Source organism: Lepidochelys kempii, chromosome 2 (genome assembly GCF_965140285.1).
Source record: "Lepidochelys kempii isolate rLepKem1 chromosome 2, rLepKem1.hap1, whole genome shotgun sequence".
Lineage (NCBI taxonomy): Eukaryota > Metazoa > Chordata > Testudines > Cheloniidae > Lepidochelys > Lepidochelys kempii.
The window spans coordinates 158,101,403-158,122,854 of NC_136381.1; the positions used below are offsets into that span (position 1 = coordinate 158,101,403).

The 21,452-nt window shown below is 38.9% G+C and overlaps 1 protein-coding gene across 8 annotated transcripts in view; it reads right to left on the reverse strand.

Moving 5' to 3' along the window:
• Positions 1-21,452, reverse strand: part of TRIP13 (thyroid hormone receptor interactor 13) — a 45,382-nt gene that overhangs the window by 13,562 nt on the left and 10,368 nt on the right. For all 8 annotated transcript variants that reach the window (XM_073332573.2, XM_073332578.2, XM_073332577.2 and 5 more), the window contains exons 4-9: positions 14,483-14,612; positions 12,670-12,725; positions 6,787-6,877; positions 4,656-4,728; positions 3,462-3,525; positions 3,184-3,270 (exon numbers count right to left, since the gene is read on the reverse strand). In XM_073332573.2, coding sequence (XP_073188674.1) covers positions 3,184-3,270; positions 3,462-3,525; positions 4,656-4,728; positions 6,787-6,877; positions 12,670-12,725; positions 14,483-14,612 — 501 coding nt within the window. The remainder of the gene's footprint in view (positions 1-3,183; positions 3,271-3,461; positions 3,526-4,655; positions 4,729-6,786; positions 6,878-12,669; positions 12,726-14,482; positions 14,613-21,452) is intronic.

The window sequence follows — 21,452 nt, forward strand, 5'->3', positions numbered from 1 at the left end:
GCGATGTTGAAATGCCAAGTGATCTCAGGTGACCCAGCTCACCTTTTGCTCTGCTGGCTCACAAAGCCATATACCGGCCACCTCGACAGCACCAAGGAAAGACTCAACAAGTGGCTCAGCAGGTGCAGGATGATTGAATGCACTTTTGGTAGACTGAAGGGATGCTGGAATTGTTTACTCATAAGATTGGATCTCAGTGGAAAAAAAATCCCAATGGTTATAGCTGCCTGCTGTGTCCTGCATATCTGTGAAGCAAAGGGGGAAAGTTGCTGTTGGAGTGGAGGGTGGAGATGGAGCAGCCGTTTGCTGAGTTTGAACAGCCAGACCCAGTGGCTATTAGAAGAGCTCTATGCAGAGCGATACAGCTCAGGGAGGCTTTGAAAGAGCATTTGAACTGTGAGCCACAGTAATGCATTGTGCTCTGCCTGGGCCTGACGTTTTGGGACCAGTTAGTAATTGTGTAGTGCTTGATGTAAATCTATGAATATAACCCTGTCAATGCACCTATTAATTTTGAGATGCTTGCTGTACATTTATGATTACTACATTATTTGTCACTGATCCTGTGAGTTGTGTCACACTGCACGGTAACAAGTAGGCAGGTGCTTCCTGAACTGCTAGGCACTCTGCAGTGTATGTTGTGAACTAATAGATAAATTATTTTCCAAATAGATTATTGTTCAAACAAAATCAGTGCAAAGAAATAGCTGTAATGTCACTCTCTATGAACTATAAAGGGAGACGAGCCTGTAGATCCACAAGAGTCTGCAGCATTTGTATTCACTGCTGGAGAAGCCCCATTATGTCCTGGTATGTAACCCTCCTTTTCCTGCTGGGACTCTCTCGTCTGCTCGTTCCTTCTCCATACAGTCTGTAATAGTCATCCTTCAAGCCCTCTGTTCATGGTCTGATGCAGCAGCAATGTCTTGCAGGATCTCATTGAACAGGTCTTCTCTAGTCCTCAACTTTCTGCTCTTTATCTGTCTTAGGTGTCCTTAAGGCCACAAAGACAGCAAAAAACACAGATACCATTTTCCGTGTAGTCACAACAGAAAGCAAAAGTTAAGATTCAGAACTCCTTTCACTTGCTCCCCTAAAATTTTAAACAAGATCTGCTTATTGACACTTCTGCTTGGGAATGCTCACGCACAGCACCACTCACAGCCCCAGCCCTGGTGAGTGTGGCCCACTAGGGGTGAGGGAAATGAGAAGGGAATTGCTTGGTTGCATGAAGCTGAGTATAGGGCAATAGCAATGAATGTTGGCACCATTTTCCACAAGCAGCAGTGATCTTAGCTAATATCTTACTCCTGAGACTGACAAAGGCTCAGAGACCACAGCTGCTGCAAGAGTACCAAAGCTGCCTATAGCCTGCTAGCCTGTGTACTGGAATGGAGTCTGCTGAAGTTATCACCAACTGGCATGGGAACGTGTCCTAACGCAGAGGAAGCAGTAAGTCTGCTATCCCTAGAAACCTTTGTGAGAGGACAGCCAAGAACCTCCATGAAAGTTTCGAGATCTCAGGAGGATTCAAGGCACATTCCTGTTTACATTAAAAAATTGCTCCACATAGCTGTCCCACCTCACTCCACAGGGGAATGAAAAGCAGATTGTCTTCTCTCTTTGTTGTACTGCTACCTCTCCTAGGACAAGAAAATCCTACATCAGGCTTGCCCATGCTCAACTGCTGGGACTGACTGGGCTGCAGTAGAGTCTCAAACAGGTCTTGTCTGGTGGCAGAGTTGGACCCCCGCACCTCTTGTCCCTCCTCCTCCTCCTCGCTGTTTATGCCAGGGACCTCTAACTCAGGCTCAGAGGTATCCCCAGTGGTCTGCAGGGTGGTAGTGAGGGTCTCGGCGAAGCATGTCTAACAGCTCTTTGTAAAAGCCTCAGGTCTGTGGCTTGGCACCGGATTGACTGTTGGCCTCCCTAGCCTTCTGATATGCCTGATGCAGTTCCTTTACCTTTGCATGGCTGCTGACCTGTCGTACCCCGTCTCCTGCATCCCCAGTGCAATCTGCTTGTAGATGTCCATGTTTCTGAGTCTGGTCCATAGCTGTGCTTGCATAACCTCTTCTCCTAACAGGCCCAGGAAATCCAATATCTCCTGTCTAATCCAGGCAGGAGTAAGTCTGGAGTGTATAGCCAGCATGGTCAGCTGGGCAGTTGCACACAACAATGGAGATCTGCTAGCTGTGCTCACCAAGCTGGACAACCAGGAAAAGGCATTTCAAGAATTCATGAGGTTTTAAGGGGGTGGGCTTCTGGTCTACATGATCCTTTGGCAGTGGAGTTCATAATTGTGACCACAGTGGTCAGTGTCAGGCATGGTGGAACAGCTGCTGGAAGACCATTAGGATCAACATAGGTAACAGTGTCTACACTCACGCTACATCGGCTTCAGTATTGACCATGGCTGAACTCTGCTTAGAGCGGTGGTGTTGGCGTAATAGAGAACTTATATCACCATGAAACATATTTAAGTGTGGACACATGCAAAGCAGCTTATGTCAACCTAACTTGGTAGTGTAGACCAGGCCTAAGACAGTCTTATCAGTTCCACAGAGAAAACATTTTTTTTTAGAAAGTGATGATTCTGAGTATTAGAATAATCAGTAAATTCAACAGCTAAGCAAACATTCTTTAGGAATGTGACTTTAATATTACAAAGTTCTAATAAGGTGCAAACTCTTAAGTTGCCCGTATAAGAAGTCTATCAAAAGATCATATAGGTAGTACGCTAAATCTAATAGTGAAATCAGATTACAACCACATTAAATCCTCAATTTCCATTTCTATTACTAAATTCTTCTCTTACTGGTAAGACAAAATTAGGGTTCAAAGTTTAGAAAATGCTACAATATGTACATGTAAAAGTGTGCAGGGAGCAGCGACCAAAAGCAGAGCCCAATACAAGAAGCTGAACTTTCCCTCCCCTTCCATCTGCAGCTGGAAATTTTTGTCTGAGAATTCGAACTATGTTTCTCTCACTCTGCTGTAGTGATGCAATTCAAATATCCTCCACCACTCTTACACACAGTTAAATATAATTAGATTACTCACAGTAGAGCCACATAATATGCTTATACATTTTCTCTAAAACTGTAAGTGATCATCTTTTATTCCAGTTTACATTCCCATAAATTAAAGGAATAGCACATCTTAATGTCACTGAAATCATACCTCATCAATCAGTACAAATACAAGAGCATCTTTATCGTCAATTAACTCTTGAATCTTCTGGAACATCTTGGTTACAAGTTTGCCACTCTGAAAAGAAAATACAAATATATTAGGCTATTTTTACATAGTTGTCCAAGTCTTAGTTTACCGTTTACAACTCTAATTGCATCCACATATAAGTTGGCTCCCCGAACTGATACACCTGTTGTAGATCATAGTAAATCTTATTTATCTGTACCACAAAGCTAAAATTGTGTAATGAGTTAGATAACACATACCTCTGAAAACCACTTAGAGAAGAGGCTATGACTGTTTATCTCAATTAATTGTCCATACCTGTACCTAAAATATGGGAGAAATCATCAACAATTATATTATAAAATTAATTCTACTGTTGATTGCAAAGGAATCAATAACTACAGCTTACATTCTCATATTTAAAAAAAAAATTTGTGAACTGTGGCATTATAGCATAACTGAGTCAGAATTCTTTCAACATTAGTGCTTTGTACTTACTAAAACAAGTATCCGATTATAAAATGTAACTATTGCAAACTAAATTTCAATCTCAGTTTTATGTCAGCATATGATTGCTCTTAACCTTCTCCACAAATTTTTTGTCAAAGAAAGCTAAGATTTGACACTAGCTTCTATTTAGGCACAATTCAGGGATAGACTACCATGCCAGTAACCTCATTCTTATTTTCAGGTAATTGTTTACAATCCAAAGTAATACAAGTATCAAGCTAATTCTCATCAGTTCTTAAGACATTGCCAGGAATGCTAAATTATGTATGGCTGACCCTAGAATTAAATGTGTTAATACTTCAGTTTAAGAGTATATAATCCATGTCTATTACACACTTATGTGCGAAAAACTGCATTACTTGGAGTAATAATGATTTATAATTGAATATTTATAAAATAGTAAGTTACCTAGTTTACTAAGATTTGCAATATAAAATTGAATGTTATTACTTGTCTGTCTGAATATACAAGGTGAGTAAGGGAGGATGTGTTGATCTATAACACAAACACCACAAAACAAATACAACTGGCTCTAAAGCTGTTTGTTTAATTATTAAAGGTGTGGGCTACTTTGTATGCAAGCAAAACAGTGGGCCTGATTCAGCCTTGCTCTTATCTTCTGTAGGAGTTTAAGAGTGTACAAAGTAGTCAAAATACACTATCATTCTAAATGTGTAGTGTTTTACATCCACTGGTGTAAGTAGCTGCCTACAGTGAAAGGTATTGGTGAATCGAGCCCAGTGTCTTCAGTATCAGATATGACAAATGTGAGCATTTGCCATTCAACAAGCCAGGGATGCTACATAAGGAACACCACTCGGCACCTAATCTCTGCCTGAAAGAAAACCTGCCATACTTGGTGGCAGATTTTAGCAACCCTTAATGGGTTACAGATGTTTAACAAAATAAACTGTATTTTAAACCAAAATATTAACAAAAATTACCTGTATGAAAGTCTAATGGTCAGCTTCTGAGCCAATGCTTTGCAGAGTGATGTTTTACCAGTTCCTGGAGGACCTATATTCAAACCATATCCATATAATACTTTACACAGGAACACATAATAGCTAATATGGCCTGACATCTCCTTAGCTACTGAATTCCAAAAACAACACTAATTACATTTAGCAGTATAAAATAACACACTACACTACCATAGCTGCCAATTCTGCACAGTTACACAGATTGTTCATTGAGTCCAAATCTTCATTAGTGCTAGAATTGCACCCTGTCTATACTGCAACTGTTAATGGAGATTGTAACCAGTTACTTGCATGGTTGACTCTAAACATGGTCTGCACACAGATAGATGGTTAAACTCTCAGTAACCCATGGCAGCGAACAGCATTTCTCCCTGTGCACTAGCATTATTTTTAAAAATCTATCAGAACTGCATTACCACTAATGCACCCCCACTAACTAACAGTGGAAGCACTGGGAGTAGGTGTTTTATTACTATGCCATCTAACCCTGTTTGGAGTACATCCAGACATCATGGTGGTTAAAATGCCTGCACCCTCCCCCATATGCAAGCATTCCCACCAGCGAAACTGCCCAAACGGTGCTTTTTTCTTTTTTTAAATAATGTAGATTGCTAGCTTAAGATGGCATATTGTTGTCTTCCTGCACCTGATCCAGCATATTTGTCTTCTACTGTATAAACAGAAATGCTAAACACGCTTGCATTTGGCCAGTCCCTCCTTCCTTCCAGCAATCTGTACATTAAGACATCACAGAGCAGTCTGCTCAGTGTCCAACTGATGACACACTGTGGGTTTGCCCTTCAGGCACTCCACCCCATGCAGGATAGCTGCCCAGATTTTCCAAGAATCCACCAACACAAACATGCTTAACCAGTCTGAGAAGTGTGAATATGCAAACATCGTCAAAAAAGTTCATATGTGGACACTAACTTAACTGTGTTATTTGTAACCAGCTAAGATGACAATGCTTCCAATGGGTCACAAAGTCAATGTTGTAGTTGTAATGTGGCTACATTTAAAAAAACAAAAACAAAAAACCCACAACCTTCAGATTCTGATATTCTTTGCTTTATTCCTATTCTAACATTAAACAAATCCATTATGACTCAAGTATTCCAGCGATATAAAGTATCCATTTCTCTCTTCAGAACTGTTTTGAAGCTTTCAACAACATTTTATATTTAGACCTATAAATAAACCAAGAGGAGAAGAGAGCTCTCTATCAATTTGCTCTATTTATTAGCAAATCTCATGGTAGCTCTACTAAGGTTAAGTGAATGTCTATTAATTAGCATTTCCATTAAGAACATCTATTGATCACAGAAGTTCATTCTGGACTGCCACTTGGTACATAATGGTTCAGTTGAAGTCATAATCCTGTTTATGGCATAATTCCTTCCAAAGCAACTAAGTGACGGTCCAAAAACCATCTTGTACATTGTACAAGAAAACACCACAATAAGTATTCACTTAACAACTGAAAACATAATCGTTATTGTATTTGGAGGGAATTATACTGCTTAGTTTATTAAACAATTAATCAATTTAATCTGTTTAAAATTAGTTATCGCTTCGTTATTTCTCTGCTCCCTTGAGTTCCACTACATTCTTCCCAAAAAAGACTAGATACAGCTCCTAGAGAAACCCTGTCAATGCTGCTCCCTAATTATCCAGAGCAGTAGTTCTCAAACTTTTGTACTGGTGACCCCTTTCACATAGCAAATCTCTGAGTGCGACCCCCCCTTATCAATTAAAAACACTTTTTAAAAAAACTTAACACTATTATAAATGCTGGAGGCAAAGCGGGGTTTGAGGTGGAGGCTGACAGCTCACGACCCCCCATGTAATAACCTTGCGACCCCCTGAGGGATCCCAACCCCCAGGTTGAGAACCCCTGATCCGGAGGGATCATCATTCAATGACAAAGCATTTCCTGCCACTGAGGGATTACTTCCAGTACTGGGAATATGGCAAGAGAACCAGTGGGAAAAGGAACCCACATCCTACCACACAGAAGTGCAGTACAGTTTAGTCAAGAGAATGGCTTCATTATCAATACATTTACTCTTTATTTAGAAGTTGTAAATTTTACCATGCAGCAAGACAACTCTGTTCCAGGATATCAGGTTGCTGTCAACATTTTTGTCAGAAAACAGTAAAGTTGTCATCACATAGTCAAGTAGCTAGTTCAAGAAGAGGAGGGAAAGAAGAACAGTTAACACACATACTATAACAAAATTATTAATGAGCGAACATAACACAACATCATCATCACTACTATGAAGTGAATAGAACAAGGCAAACGTCTAGGCCCCATCGAAGCTGCATTTTTTGACCACCTCTACTTATCTTAGTACTATTAATTTTCCTTTTTTTCTTCTTTTATATATTTTTCTCACTTCGATACAAACCATGGTTAAATGAGGTGTGAAAACATTTTTAAATTAAATTCTGGTCTGCTTTTGCTTCTCAAACTGACATTTACGTTTAGTGCCTTTACTCTAGATAAAATAAGCATAGTTCCCTCTGAAAATATTTTTACCAATATTATTGGAAATTGCATAGACACAAATATTGGAAATGGATTTCCAATTACCAAAAGATCTCATAAGATATGCATTGAACCTGTGTTTAATTGGTGATATTGTTCCATACTGTCAAATTCGATATGAACTCTTTTTTTTAAAGCTACTTGCATCATACATTCTGAAAATGGGTTGCTGTCCAATCTATGTTTTAGATGAAAACTGGTCATTGTTCTTTTCGTATTTATGATTTAATTTTTGACACCAAAAACTGGATTTTGTTGCTGGTCTGGAATAATGACAAAGCTGCTTCAATCACATCCATATTATATTTACTTTCAGACGTTCTAGAAGATGTATATTTTTCTTAGTCATAATGCTTGATGCTATTTGACATTTAATCATATGCTGTATCTTCTGATATATACTGATAGTCCATCATATGTAAATACTTCCAGTCAAATTTTCTTTACATCCTATGGAACTGCTTATTTGCTACTGTAAACAATTTGTAAATTGCTTTACTCAGGACATATGTAAATAGTAGGAATTCTCCAGACAAAAGAATGTTTGCTTCCAAAAAAGAATACTGTCCTCAGTTTTTAGTTTCCTGCTTGAAGGTAAGAGGTTGAACTTTATACTGACTTCATCGATAATTAGAATAGGAATACCCAATAGTATACTTTAATTTCTATATCTTAATTTCCGTTTATGTTAAATTTTCACCGAGAAGTCAATGTAACATTCTTGCAATATTGCACGCCATAAGTCTTGTAGGTACAGTTGTTATACAGAACAAAAAAGTTTATGTTGTACCAAAGCTTTTTTTAAAAAAAAAAAAAACTATGAGAACTTGAAAATGTTCTTAACACATATTACATATTAATTCTTGAGCTGTCTTTTCACTCTTGATTACATCCTCAATATTGTTATTCTGCAACAGTTCTCTTCGGGACTCCTTTTCTAAAATTGGAATGAGTGTGTGAACAGGAGTATCTATGAATTTCTGCAATTACACAGTAGTAATGTTTGTATTTTCCAGCTTTTCGAAGTGTTAGTTTTCTAACACTGAGAAGTAGTTTCAATTCATCTATCCGTAGTTTAAATAGGCATGTAAGTGAAAAGTAATATTTTTCTAGTCATTAAGTTTAGTTTGATGGTTATTATTTAGTGTCTCTCTTCTTACCAATAATAATGTATATTTATTTTTCAATATTCTGTTTGGTCCATGTGCCTATTGTTATTTTCAGTATACCAGTTTACAGTTCACCTACCATGCAATAGCCTAATTTTAATTTAGATTAAAAGTACGATCATTTCAGAGGTGAATATCTATCACCAATAGGAAGTGCATGCAGTAGAGAAAAGCACTGGAGAGGTAGCCTGAATTGGGTCAAGGAGAAACCATAAGATTTTAGAATGAGTTGCACTCTGGATAAGAGGAACAATCAACTGATGGCCCAATAGCAGAGGGAAGGGACATTACTGAAAGTGAACAAGCCACCAGAAGACAATTCTAAAAGACAGATAATACTTTTAATATGTTTATTGACGCGCATCAGGGCTTAAAGAACATTTCCACTTTTCCTCAGGAACGAAGACAATTTGAAACGTTATCAACATGCTGTTTTGTTATCCATGGACTAGCTCACTTAATTATGAAAATATTTACGTTTTTCTTTTTCTTTGAAAGTATTAATAAGAAACATTTTTTAAAAAAGTGATTAACTTAGCGCCAATAATTCTATAGTTAACCATCGAATCGTTACCATGGTCTCAATGAGCATGCTCTGTAGCGCAGGGTTTTGTTGTTTTACAAGCTTCCGATGAAGCATGGGACCTTCGTAACGGGGCAATTGCTTGTGTGGAGCTCCACTATTCTAAGCACCTCTCTCAGATACTGGGAGCCCATTAAAAGGTAGGAGTGTACCGTGGGACACATTTCGCATTATTCTGGTGAATACTAATGGTGTGACTTACTTGACAACCCTCACGACAAACCAGACATTTGTCACACAGAGCGCCATCCTCAATAATGGACATTTATTGCAATTTTCAACTCCTCCCTAAAGTTGATTTTTCATGAGATAAGATGGGGAACCAAGAGGCTGAAAACTGCACTCAAAGTCTCTTGTTACTAAGCCAGCCTATGAGTGTCAAATATCCACTGTTTTTCCAGTTCACCCTCTAGAAAAACAGGAAAAATTAGTCACATTCTATGTCTCCCATAAGATAAGTTGCAAACCTTTCAATCGCCTAGAGGGCATTAATAGTTTTATATGAAGTTATATTTTCAACCCCTTCCTAACCCAGTCTTGACCCATGTTGTTTTTCATTAGTATGGACTGGCTTGAACAGGACAAGTAGAGGGAGAAGATTTAAAGTCCCCTGAAAAGTGGAGTTATGAGCTATGTTACCAAAGCAGCCCTGGCATCTGCTAAAATCACTGTTTTGTCTGAGAGCAATACAATAAGGAAAGTTCATCAGACCACTTGTTCTGTGCTGAGTTTATGGGAAAGCAGGGGTTGTGTTTTATTATAGGGGAACGAGTTAAAAAGCAAGCACACTAGGAGGTAAGGTATACTGCCCTATGGCTGACCCGAAGACATAGGCTCTTCTAACCTGGACTCATCAGTACAATGGCCATCAGCCTTCCCTACGCTCTCACCCCAACTGAAGATTACTTCTAAATAGCATAGCTACTAGGGAGATCAAACAACTAAACAAAAACCAACTGCAATTAAAAAAAATTGCACTGTTAAACAATATAATATCATTTATTTAAATATTTTGGGCGTTTTCTACATTTTCAAATATATTGATTTCAATTATAACACAGAATACAAAGTGTGCAGTGCTCACTTTATTTTTAATACAAGTATTTGCACTGTAAAAATCAAAAGCAATAATATTTTTCAATTCACCTAATACAAGTACTGTAGTGAAATCTCTATCATGAAGGTTGAACTTACAAATGTAGAATTATGTACAAAAAAACGCATTCAAAAATAAAACAATGTAAAATTGTAAAGCCTGCAAGTCCACTCAGTCCTACTTCTTGTTCAGCCAATTGCTCAGACAAACAAATTTGTTTACAATTGCAGGAGATAATGCTGCCTGCTTCTTGTTCACAATGTCATCTGAAAGTGAAAACAGGCACTCACGTGGCACTGTTGCAGCTGGCGTTGCAAGATATTTGCGTGCCAGATAAGCTAAAGATTCATATGCCTCTTCATGCTTCAACCACCATTCCATGCTGATGACAGGTTCTGCTTGATAACAATCCAAAACAGTGTGGGCCGACGCACGTTCATTTTCATATCTGAATTAGATATCACCAGCAGAAGGCTGATTTTCTTTTTTGGTGGTTTGACTTCTGTAGTTTCTGCATCAGAGTGTTGCTCTTTTAAGACTTCTGAAAGCATGCTCCACACCTCATCCTTCTCAGATTTTGGAAGGCACTTCAGATTCTTAAACCCTGGGTCGAGTGCTGTAGCTATCTTTAGAAATCTCACATTGGTACTTCTGTTGCATTTTGTCAAATCTGCAGTGAGCGTTCTTAAAAACGAACAACATATGCTGATTATCATCCAAGATTGCTAGAACATGAAATATTTGGCAGAATGCAGGTAAAACAGAGCAGGGGACATACAATTCTCCCCCAAAGAGTTCAGTCACAAATTTAATTAACACATTTTTTTAAACAACCATCATCAACATGGAAGCATGTCCTCTGGAATTGTGGCTGAAGCATGAAGGGGCATATGAATGTTTTGCATATCAGGCACGTAAGTCCCTTGCAATGTCAGCTGCAACAGTGCCATGCAAATGCCTGTTCTCACTTTATAGTGACATTGTAAATAAGAGGGCAGCATTATCTCCTGTAAATAGAAACAAATTGTTTGTTTTAGCAATTGGCTGAAAAAGAAGTAGGACTGAGTGGACTTGTGGGCTTCGAAGTTTGACAGTATTTTGGTTTTGAGTGCAGTTATGTAACCAAAAAAAAGAAAAGAAAAAAAATCTACATTTTAAGCTGCACTTTCACGACAAAGACATTGCACTACAGTACTTGTATGAAGTGAATTGAAAAATACTATTTCTTTTAATTATCATTTTACGGTGTAAATATTTGTACTAAAAAATACACATTTTGAATTCAATTACAATACAGAATATAATATATATGAAAATGTAGAAAAACATCCAAAATAGTTAATACATTTCTATTGTTTAACAGTGCAATTAAAACTGCAATTAATTTTTTTGAGTTAACCACACGAGTTAACTGCGATTAATCGACAGCCCTAATAGCTACTAACTCTGCTCTAAGAGCTTCTCCCTTGTAAGATCTTTTATTTCATTACTGGAGATGTTGCTGCTCCAGCAGACTTCAGTTCCTACAACAGACACTCATGGTCGGGGGACCATTAATGAAGAAATGCATTAGAGAATAAGCATGTAGATGCCTTAATTCTGGCCTACACCTAAAATTTAGGTCAAACTAACAACATCGTTCAAGGGCTTTGAATAATTTCACACCTTTTGCAACAAAGTTAGGTTGACCTAACCCCCACTGTGGACACAATTAGGTCAATGGAAGAATTCTGAGTTTCTTAAGGCTGTGTTTTTTCCGCTAGAGGAGTTTAAAAAATGTTTGACGATCATTTTTTGAAGTCTGAGCTTTAAATAGTTACTATGACAGTGTATCATCATCATGAAATGTTATGGAAAAGTCAGTTGGGCTATGTATTTTCTGTAACATTTACATGAGAACATCACTAAACTTTGCAGACTAAATTCAAACTACAAATGGTAAAATCAATGAGTTTTAGTCCTGCTTTCACCCAAGATCTGAATACAACTCCAACAATGAAGCCAAACAATGGAGCAGTTACTATAGTCCACAATACAGCTTCCAAGAATATGCTAAGTCACAATCCCTCAGGATCTCCTTTCATTCACATAAAATGTAAAACAAAAAGTTTTATTTTGTATGAAGTGTTATGGACAAAACTGGAGTTTGGGTCCTGGAAATAAATTTATGCTGGATGCCTATTTTTCAGAAATTGAGAGTACCTACCACTTTGCAGAAGTCAATGCAAGAGCGCAGGGCTGCTAAAAAACAACTCTTATTTGGGTGTATCATTTAATATACCCATTTTCATCTATTTTTATCCAGAGATTACCAGAACATTTTGTTGTGTAAAATATATAAACAAACAAAAAATAAATCTCATTTTGCTAAGTTTTGTCTTTGTTTTAGCTGACTAGAAGTATACTAAGAAGGTAAGCATATTTCTCCTCAAACACAAAAGTTTAATAAGGCTTTATACAATTCCATGTAAAATAAGTTTCATTTCTGAAGACTGTTTCTCCCCAAGCTGCAGCACTTTCTATAGGTTACCTGTCAAGACCTCCTTGCCCACAGAGTGGTCAATCATTCAACTTACATGCGATTTTACTTCAGTGTCATATACAAGGCTCTCCCAAAGACCATGGAATTCAACTGCAAAACAATATTATAGCCATTATATAGGATTCTATTTCATTAATAATTAAGAACTCTCAGTTAAACCCAGCAATCTGTTATCTAACAGTACATTGTAATGTGGACAGATTTTCAGCAATAAGAAAAATGCTTGACCATAATTAGAGATATGGAACAACCAGCAGGCAGTTATGAACGATAAAAATTAACCTACATTAATTTTGGTGCCCTGAAAGGAAAGTTCTTTACTCATTAGTGAATCAGACAGTTTTACAACTTCTACCGCATAACACTATTTGTTCAACAACTGTAAGTATGGGTTAAATTATTTCCTGGTTTCAACTTCCAGTAACATTTACCTATAGGCAGGAAAAAAATTAATTGAATAGAATTTATTCCCAATCATTTTATTTTCCATGTTAACAATGTCAAAGCGAGATGTCAAGTCTGCTAAGAGTAAAATCTATTGGAAGCCAGGACATTTGTTTCTTAAAAAAAGCCAGTTTTACAATTCAATTTGTTTACAAGACTATTGTCGGCATGTTAGAGAGAAAGGCACAAAAAACAAGGAGTTGTAGAAAATAAGTGAAAAATCAACTGCTTGATTTTGGTTTGTATTTATGTGGTGTTTTTTTAAATAGGAAAATTAAAATCTTATAAATAAAAGTTTTAGAGCTTTCAGAAAGGAACCTAAAAGGTTTTAAAAGCAGAGTTTCCTCTTAATCATAGGAGGAGATCTTCATAGGTAGGAACTGAAAGCTAAGAAGGTGACTGGGAAAGAACCACCCTAATATATTACCATACATGGCAAAATGATGCCAAAATGAACAGCCACCTTCCCATCCATGACCCTTCCCAAGAAGTGGAGCTGGAACTATGTGGTGTACTCAGGTTTTCCACAGGATTGGTCAAAAGGAGAGTATGCCATGAAACTGCTGTCTCCTCCAACCCACGAGTGCCCAGTCTGGTTCCCTGGAAGTCATGGTAGTAGCAGAGAGGATCAAGCCCTATTTCAATACATCCGGGGCAAATCTTGTTCCTGTTTTGCAAACAAGGCCCCTACACTCCTCTCCTCCTCCCAGTTTTATTTTTTTTCCCTTCTTAAATGAATGACTTGACAAGATGGGATAATAACTGTCTGATCCAATTACTGGCCCTGATCCTCACTTTTCCAGAGTAAGAATTCAATGAATTACTCCTTTCAGTAATTTGGATGACTGTCAGAATTCACCAACAGATCTTGAAAATATGGCATATTTTCATTAAGCCTGCCATCCTGAGAGCCCTTAATTATACCACCATTTAATATTGCCTATGTCCACTATATACAGTGAGACAAGAGTGAGCATACATAAGATTATATTAAGTGTATGAGCAAGAATAGGTGCCCAAAAGTTAATTAGAATGTACTACAAGTACCAGAGCAGAAGGTTAGTTTGTGAAATGTTCTTGTAAAATAAGCATTCATTTAGACCATGCATTTTCACTCATGGCCACAAAAACACTTACTTCCTCCACCTCCTAGTACTTCAAAATTGTGTGCCATATCCCAGAATCTTTTGCATTGTTTCAGTCAAAAAAAGAGATGACTAACAAAAATATTTGTTAATTCATTGCTTCCTCACACCTGTTTGGAACCAAGCTTCATCCCATACACAGATTAACTTTAACAAGCAGCCCTATAGCTGCAGCCAAACAACCATGGCCCCTCCCATTCACAGATTTTCCTCTGGATCTCCCACTGACCATCCCAGCTGGCTACCAAAGAAGACTACCTGTAGGCAGCACCCAGTGGTTGGCTGCAACAATGTTCTCATTCTCTTCCTCTAGATTTTCAGTGCTTGGTCCTTCGTCATTCAGATGAAAAATATGAATGGAGAGATTGCATTTGCTCAAGTTAATGGGCTACAATGGATAGAAAAAAAGTCAGCTTTAATAAGTTGATAAAATAAGTAAATAAGCTGATAAGTCAGTCAAATAACTCATTTTGGTAGCTTGTATTAAATAAGCTTTCTTTTTAGCACAAGTTTAAGAATTAGGCTAAAAACAGAAGCAATCTGAGGTTTTGGGTAAAGAGCTATGTATTTTTAGAACCAGTGATTGAATTTTAGTCCAATTATTCCCCCCCACACTAATAAATCATACTGAGAAGGCGATGGTATTCAGGCACCTTCTGTGCATCTTACATTATTTCAATTCATTTGGTTGTTTTGAATGTAGTAGATGGGAGACTGAACGTTCCACATTTCTACTATGTATCAGAGTAACTAGAAGCTGCAGAGCTCTCTGGAACAAAGATATTAGGATGTCTATTGCCTGCGAACCTCTTCTAAATATTCATTCAGCTCTTCAATGAAATCATCAAGAAGTGGCCTGCCTGAAGAAAATTAAAATCAAAATCAATCTCAACCTGAATTCTGAAGTTTACTTTTGGGGGATTTATGTGGTTGGGCATTTTACTGGCCCAACTGTCCAATCAAATATTGATTAAATATGGTCAAAATAAAAAATGGTCAAATATGTATCAAAGCACTAATTTATTAGAACAACAGTAACAAAGAAAGATGGTTAACAATAGGCTTACCCTTAGATAGATACTTATGCCCAATTACAAAAACTTAATTCAGTTATTTTAACTAAGAAAAATGTGAAAATTAAATGAAGTTCAATAATTACCTTTTTTAACAATGTTAGGTTAGCATTTAAATGTGAACTTTATTCAAGACTTAACAGTTACAAAAGAAAAAATGAAATTAAACACAAAAACTCACAAAAGTTATTTAATAAACTTATGTTAGGTAGGCAGTGTGATGGGTTGGATCACAGAAACCCCCTTGGGGCTGCCACCTGATGTGCCAAGACTACTTCTGCTCCTGCTTTCTTGCCCTGGCACCTTAGGGCTTCAGTGCTCTGCCTGGTTTGAGCCAGACCTGCTAGCCTGCTGCAAACCCAAACCGGTCTGAACCACGTCCCACCAACTGCAAGCTTAACTGAGAGCAGCCTACAGAAGTGTTCCTGTCTTTAACACTCAGATGCCCAACTCCCAGTGGGGTCCAAACCCCAAATAAATCTGTTTGGCCCTGTATAACGCTTATATAGGGTAAACTCAAATTGTTCGCCCTCTATAAAGTTGATAGAGAGATATGCACAGCTGTTTGCCCCCCCCTCCCAGGTATCAATACATATTCTGGGTTAATTAAAAAGTGATTTTATTAAATATAGAAAGTAGGATTTAAGTGGTTCCAAGTAGCAACAAACAGAACAAAGTGAACTACCAAGCAAAATAAAATAAAACACGCAAGTAAGTTTAGTACAGTAATAAAACTGAATACAGATAAAATCCTGACCCAGTAAGCTCTCTTACAGTCTAGTCTCCTTCTAGTCTGGGTCCAGCAATCACTCACACCCCCTGTAGTTAAATGTAGTTCCAGTTTCTTTCAGGCATCTTTGGGGGTGGAGAGGCTCTCTCTTTAGTCAGCTGAAGACAAAATGGAGGGCTCTCCCAGGGATTTAAATAGACTCTCTCTTGTGGGTGGAGACCCCCTCCTCTCTCCTATGCAAAGTACAGCTACAAAATGGAGTTTTGGAGTCACCTGGGCAAGTCACATGTCCATGCATGGCTGAGTTCCTTACCAGCCAAACCACATTCCTGGGAAAGCTCAGATATGGATTGGCATCTCCAAGTTCAGTGTTGGCTTAAGGGCTTCTTGATTGGGCACTTCCTGAGAAAAGACTATTCTCAGTAAGCTGAGCAACTGCTTCACTAAAACCTACTCAGAATCAAACAAGTATGCAGCCAATATTCATAACTTCGAATACAAAAATGATACATGCATATAAATAGGATTAATAGATTCAGTATATCATTACCTTTACAGAGATATGTTACATGGCATATGTAGCATAAAACACATTCTAGTTATGCCATATATACATTCATAAGTATATTTCCATAAAGCCATATGGGGGGGGGCACAGTCACAGGCAGCATCTCGCTTTACATTATCTTTTTCTTTATCAGCTTCAACTACTTCATCTATATCTTTGTCGTCATCACCAAATTCATCAGTATCTCCCTCTTCTTCTTAATCTGATGAATACTCACTAAATTTTTCACCTGCAATTTTCTTCTCTAATCTTAGAGACAGTCACTAGCTTCCCAGCAGTGGAAGTCTTCGGTCTATTTCTGATTGGACCATTCCCCAAGCTGATCAATTTTATTTAGTGCACAGAAGTGATGTAAATTTTGCCATTGTAACTACAGTGCAAGGACAACACTTTCCATCATGATAAAGCAAGCGGTTTTGTACTCTGCAAACTGGTATTTTACTCTACATTATTTTATGACTGAACAGGCTGCTTCTTGCTTTATAATTTGCTGCCTCTGTCAGATTTGTTCATTTGTATATCCCTTAAAATTTGCAACAGCCACTATGAGTTCACAAGCCAAATCAAATTAGTTATCAGAAAGGTCTGGGCTCAAGAATGTAGGCAGCACTGATGTGTGGGAGCGATCACTTGATTTTTCCATGGTATTATTTTGTCCATTATCTTTCTCATCAGCTTTTGCAAATGGACTGTATTCAGCCTTTTCACAAATGTTTCTTAGTATTTAGGAACTCGTTCTTGGCATCAGACAACGTAGAATTATCACTTTCCACATTCTGAAAAGACTGAACTATAGTTTCAAGTAGTGAAATGAATTTTGCACCCAGAGACAGCAATCAAGAATATCAGTGAAGATTACTTAGGGGCAACACCCAGCCACCTCTTCAACAGCAGCTGATTGAAGAGCCTTGTTGCATATCTGAAGATTTTTGCATATCTTTAAAGATCTCTGAAGATATTTAATGGAAGATGCAAAACAAGTACAATGAGGCTTACTCAGTGTGGATGAAGCCAAGTGCTGTGCCAAATGATGCTGAAAAATGGTTCTTGGGACTTCTTTGTTTTTGAAAAACTTGACAATTCTTTTCATTTTTCACATGATGACAAAGTTGTCCGGTCTCCAACATCACCAATATAAAGCTGCAACATATGGGCAGCATATCCATATACAGACAGGGTGGCTATTCATTCATCAACACACACCAAGCAGCTTTCATATTAGCTGCATTGTCAGTCAACCAAAATAATCCTCCCAGGACCCAATTCATTGGTTACATTTTTAAGCAGGTCAGCAATATATTGGGCTGTGTGGTAATGCTCAATTGTGCATTGGAATAAAACACTAGTTGTAGAGTTGTTCCCATGACATTGATAACACCCTCATTATGAGTATCGCTCCGTTCATCAGACAGTAGAGACACATGAGGAGTTTACATAAGAAGAACACACCAACTCTCTTTCATGGCATCTGCTTCAGTATTCAGAAGACTTTCTGCAAGCTGTTTCCTATTTAGCCCTTTATAAATTGGCTATGATTTATGAAAAAAATCTAGCATATATGGATTTTTAATTATATGAAATAATGTACTGCTAGCATAAATACTGCTAGCAAACGTATTGGTCAAGTTTTTTTTCTGACCATGATATTCTATCCTCAATCCTCTTTCATCAAATGAGTTTGATTAACATCTGAAGACTTTCAGGAAGTAGGAGTTTTCAATGCTGAAGCAGATGGAGTACCAAAATTCTTATTAGAAGATGATGTAATTAGTGAGATGAATGGCAGTGAAAGTAAAACTATCTTCATCAAAAAAATTCTATGCTTCCTGACGATGTCGCCAAAGAAAGCAGAATTCAGAGAATTTTTTTTTTTTTTTTTTAAACCAGACCAGTTTTCCCTTTCCTGCTGTTTGACTGCAATAATCTATCTTTGACAGTAGCTGGACATCACAACCATTTCATCTATGTGTCACATACTCAAAAGAAAAGAACTTGCTCTTCGCTTTAACAGTTTTTCCACATTCACGTATAGTAAAAAACTGCCATAAAAGTGATTTTGGCTTTCCCTAACTCTGCATAATTTATTATGGTCCCTTTTATTAATGGATTACTACTTATGGAATGCTCTCTAGGTTATGAAGTATCTCTTATTTCCATCAATCAGTGGCCATTCAGTTCTATTTCTAACTGCTGCTGTTCGAGAAGATTCCAGCCAATCAAAATATTTTTGAACATGCTGCCCTCTTCCTCCCAGGACCCATACAGACTCCCAAGTCTCACAGATGAGGAGGGGCTTTGGCAGCCCCTCCTCCCTGCATCAAACACAATGGACTCATAAATAGCACAAGGAGGGGGAACAGAAGAGTCAGGGAGGGACCACTACAGAGAAATGTCGTCACACACATCATTAGCATAGAACTTTTAATATTATCAGCAAGGTTTGGCTGGTAATACATGTGGGCAGGGGAGAGGTTATGAGAGGGATGTTTGAGAGGGGGTTTATTTACGTGGGCATTAAATGTGGGTTGTTTGTTTTGTTGAGGGTGGGGGAAGTATGGAAGGAGTTAGCAGCCATGATACTTTTGTTTGTTAAGAGAGAGGCTTACTGGCTGTGCATCTTTTCTCTGTGTTCGGGGGAAGAGGTTTAACCACCATGAACCCTCCTCTCCCTCTACCACTTCCTTCTAAGTTAATTGCGGTATGTTTGTCTAGTCAGTTTAGACTATAAGCTCTTCACAGCAGGGACCACAACTTTTAAACTTCTTTAATGTGCTTTTTAAACCATCAAGTACACTGAGGACCTGTATACAAATATATGCAAATTTACAATGTTTGTTCTAGAACAGTGATACTCAGACCTGAGTTGTTCAGGAGCCAAATTAGCTACCAGCACTATCCAAAAGAGCCACAGTAGCGTGAATGTCAGGGGAAATATTTGGTTTATATTATTCTCACAGCAAATAAGTTAATAACTTAGTGCAAGCTGATAACTTAATTGCTTAGTAACATAGTAAAAGCATCCTGGTTGGTTAATAATTAAAATCACAGAGAATATTAATATTGTGCTGCAAAGAGCTGCAGGAGACAGTTGGAGTATCACTGTTCTAGAAGATTCCAGCCAGTCAAGATGCTCAACTTTCAATTAGCTCACCTTTTTCCCCAACAGATGCTATTAATATGTAGTAAAGTGAGTGATCAAGACATAGAAGTACACTTGCAAACAGATGGTACCATGATGAAATCAAAAAGGTACGACAAGGCCTACATTAGAGTAGTCTTGCTGAACATACAGCAATATCTGACCATGGTCAAATAGGCAGTCACTTGACCAGCTTACCAAGCCCAGGGTTTTTAGTTTATTTTCCAGTTTAAACCCTTAAACTACTGCAGCTAATTATAAATCACAGACACTAGGAAAAACATGAAACAAAGTAAAACACTGAAAGTAAATTCACCAGTTGCTCCCCCTACCCCTTTACACTGGTTGCAAAGCTAGATGCACTTCCCTTCAATTCTTGGCAAATTATTTCTTAGTAAAATCCCACTTGGTTATTAGTCTTTAATTTTGGTGCAACTTTACTGCACAGAGAAACAAACTTTTTGAAATGCTAAAGGGGAGCTGTGACAGAAGTGGAACTACTATGTAATAATCTGTAACAATTCTATGAACATTAAATGAACAGTTATTCTATACTGGGTTATACAACTTCCTCGGTGTGGGGTGAGAGCATTGTGTGTGGGACAATCTGGGTGCAGGCAGCTCGGGGGGCAGGGGGCGGTCTAGGTGTGAGGGGGATCTGGATGCACAGAGGCTTGTGGGGGGGGGAGGAGTATGGGGTTCCAGGTACAGGGGCAATGGGACTCTGCAGGGGCTCCAGGTGAAAATGGTTGGGGCTCAGCAGAGGGATATGAGTGTCGGGGGGGTCTCGGTGCAGCTACTTGGGGAGGTGGGGGTCTGGATGTGTGGGCTTAGAGTGGTGCAAAGGGTGGGGGGGGTTGAGTGTAGGGAGCTCAGTGGGCGGTGGTCTGGGTGCAGGGGTGAGGATCCGGAGGCAGGGGGTCTGGTGGACTAAGGGGTTTCTGGGTGTACAGGGTGAGGCGTGGCAGGGTTGTCTGGGTATAGAAGGTCAGGATGTATGGGGGATGGGCTAATGGGGGAGCAGCTCCCTGTACAGTTACCCCTCCCCTCCGCAGCTGAGGAGCAATGGGGGCAGGAAGCAGGGGAGGACGCTGAGGCTCCCAGAAGCAGCCGCCATGTCAGGGGGCTCTGCACAGTGCCTGCTGCCTGCAGATGCCACCCCCACAGCTACTATTAGCCATGGTTCCCAACTAATGGAAGCTGCCAAGCCAGCACTGGGGCGGGAGCACCATGTGGAGCTCCCCTGATCGCCCCTGCTCTTAGGGGCCGCAGGGACAAGTCGGTCGCTTCTGGGAGCTGACCGGACTTTTAATGGCCTGGCAACCCCAGCTTCCCCACACAGAGGGACGAGCCAGCACTCGCAGCTCCTGCGCCGCAGGGGGACGAGGCTCGGGGCTTCTGGCTCGCAGCACAGAGACTTGCCGTGGGCCAGATGAAATGAAGCAGGGGATCTAATCCAGCCCGTGGGCTGCAGGTTCCCCACTCCTGACTTAAATATTAAATTTATACAGATGACATTTTAAAAAGTCTAAAGAGTCTTAAATGGAGGAGACTCCCCAAGCAGAGTGGGTGTCTCATACGCTCCAGCAGGATGGTTAGACTCCTTGGAAGATTTATACTACCTATCGTAATCATGAATAGTCTCGTTTATATACATGTCTACTCTTTCGAATCCTCATCACATTTTACCCTCAACAACATCCTATGAAAATAAGTTA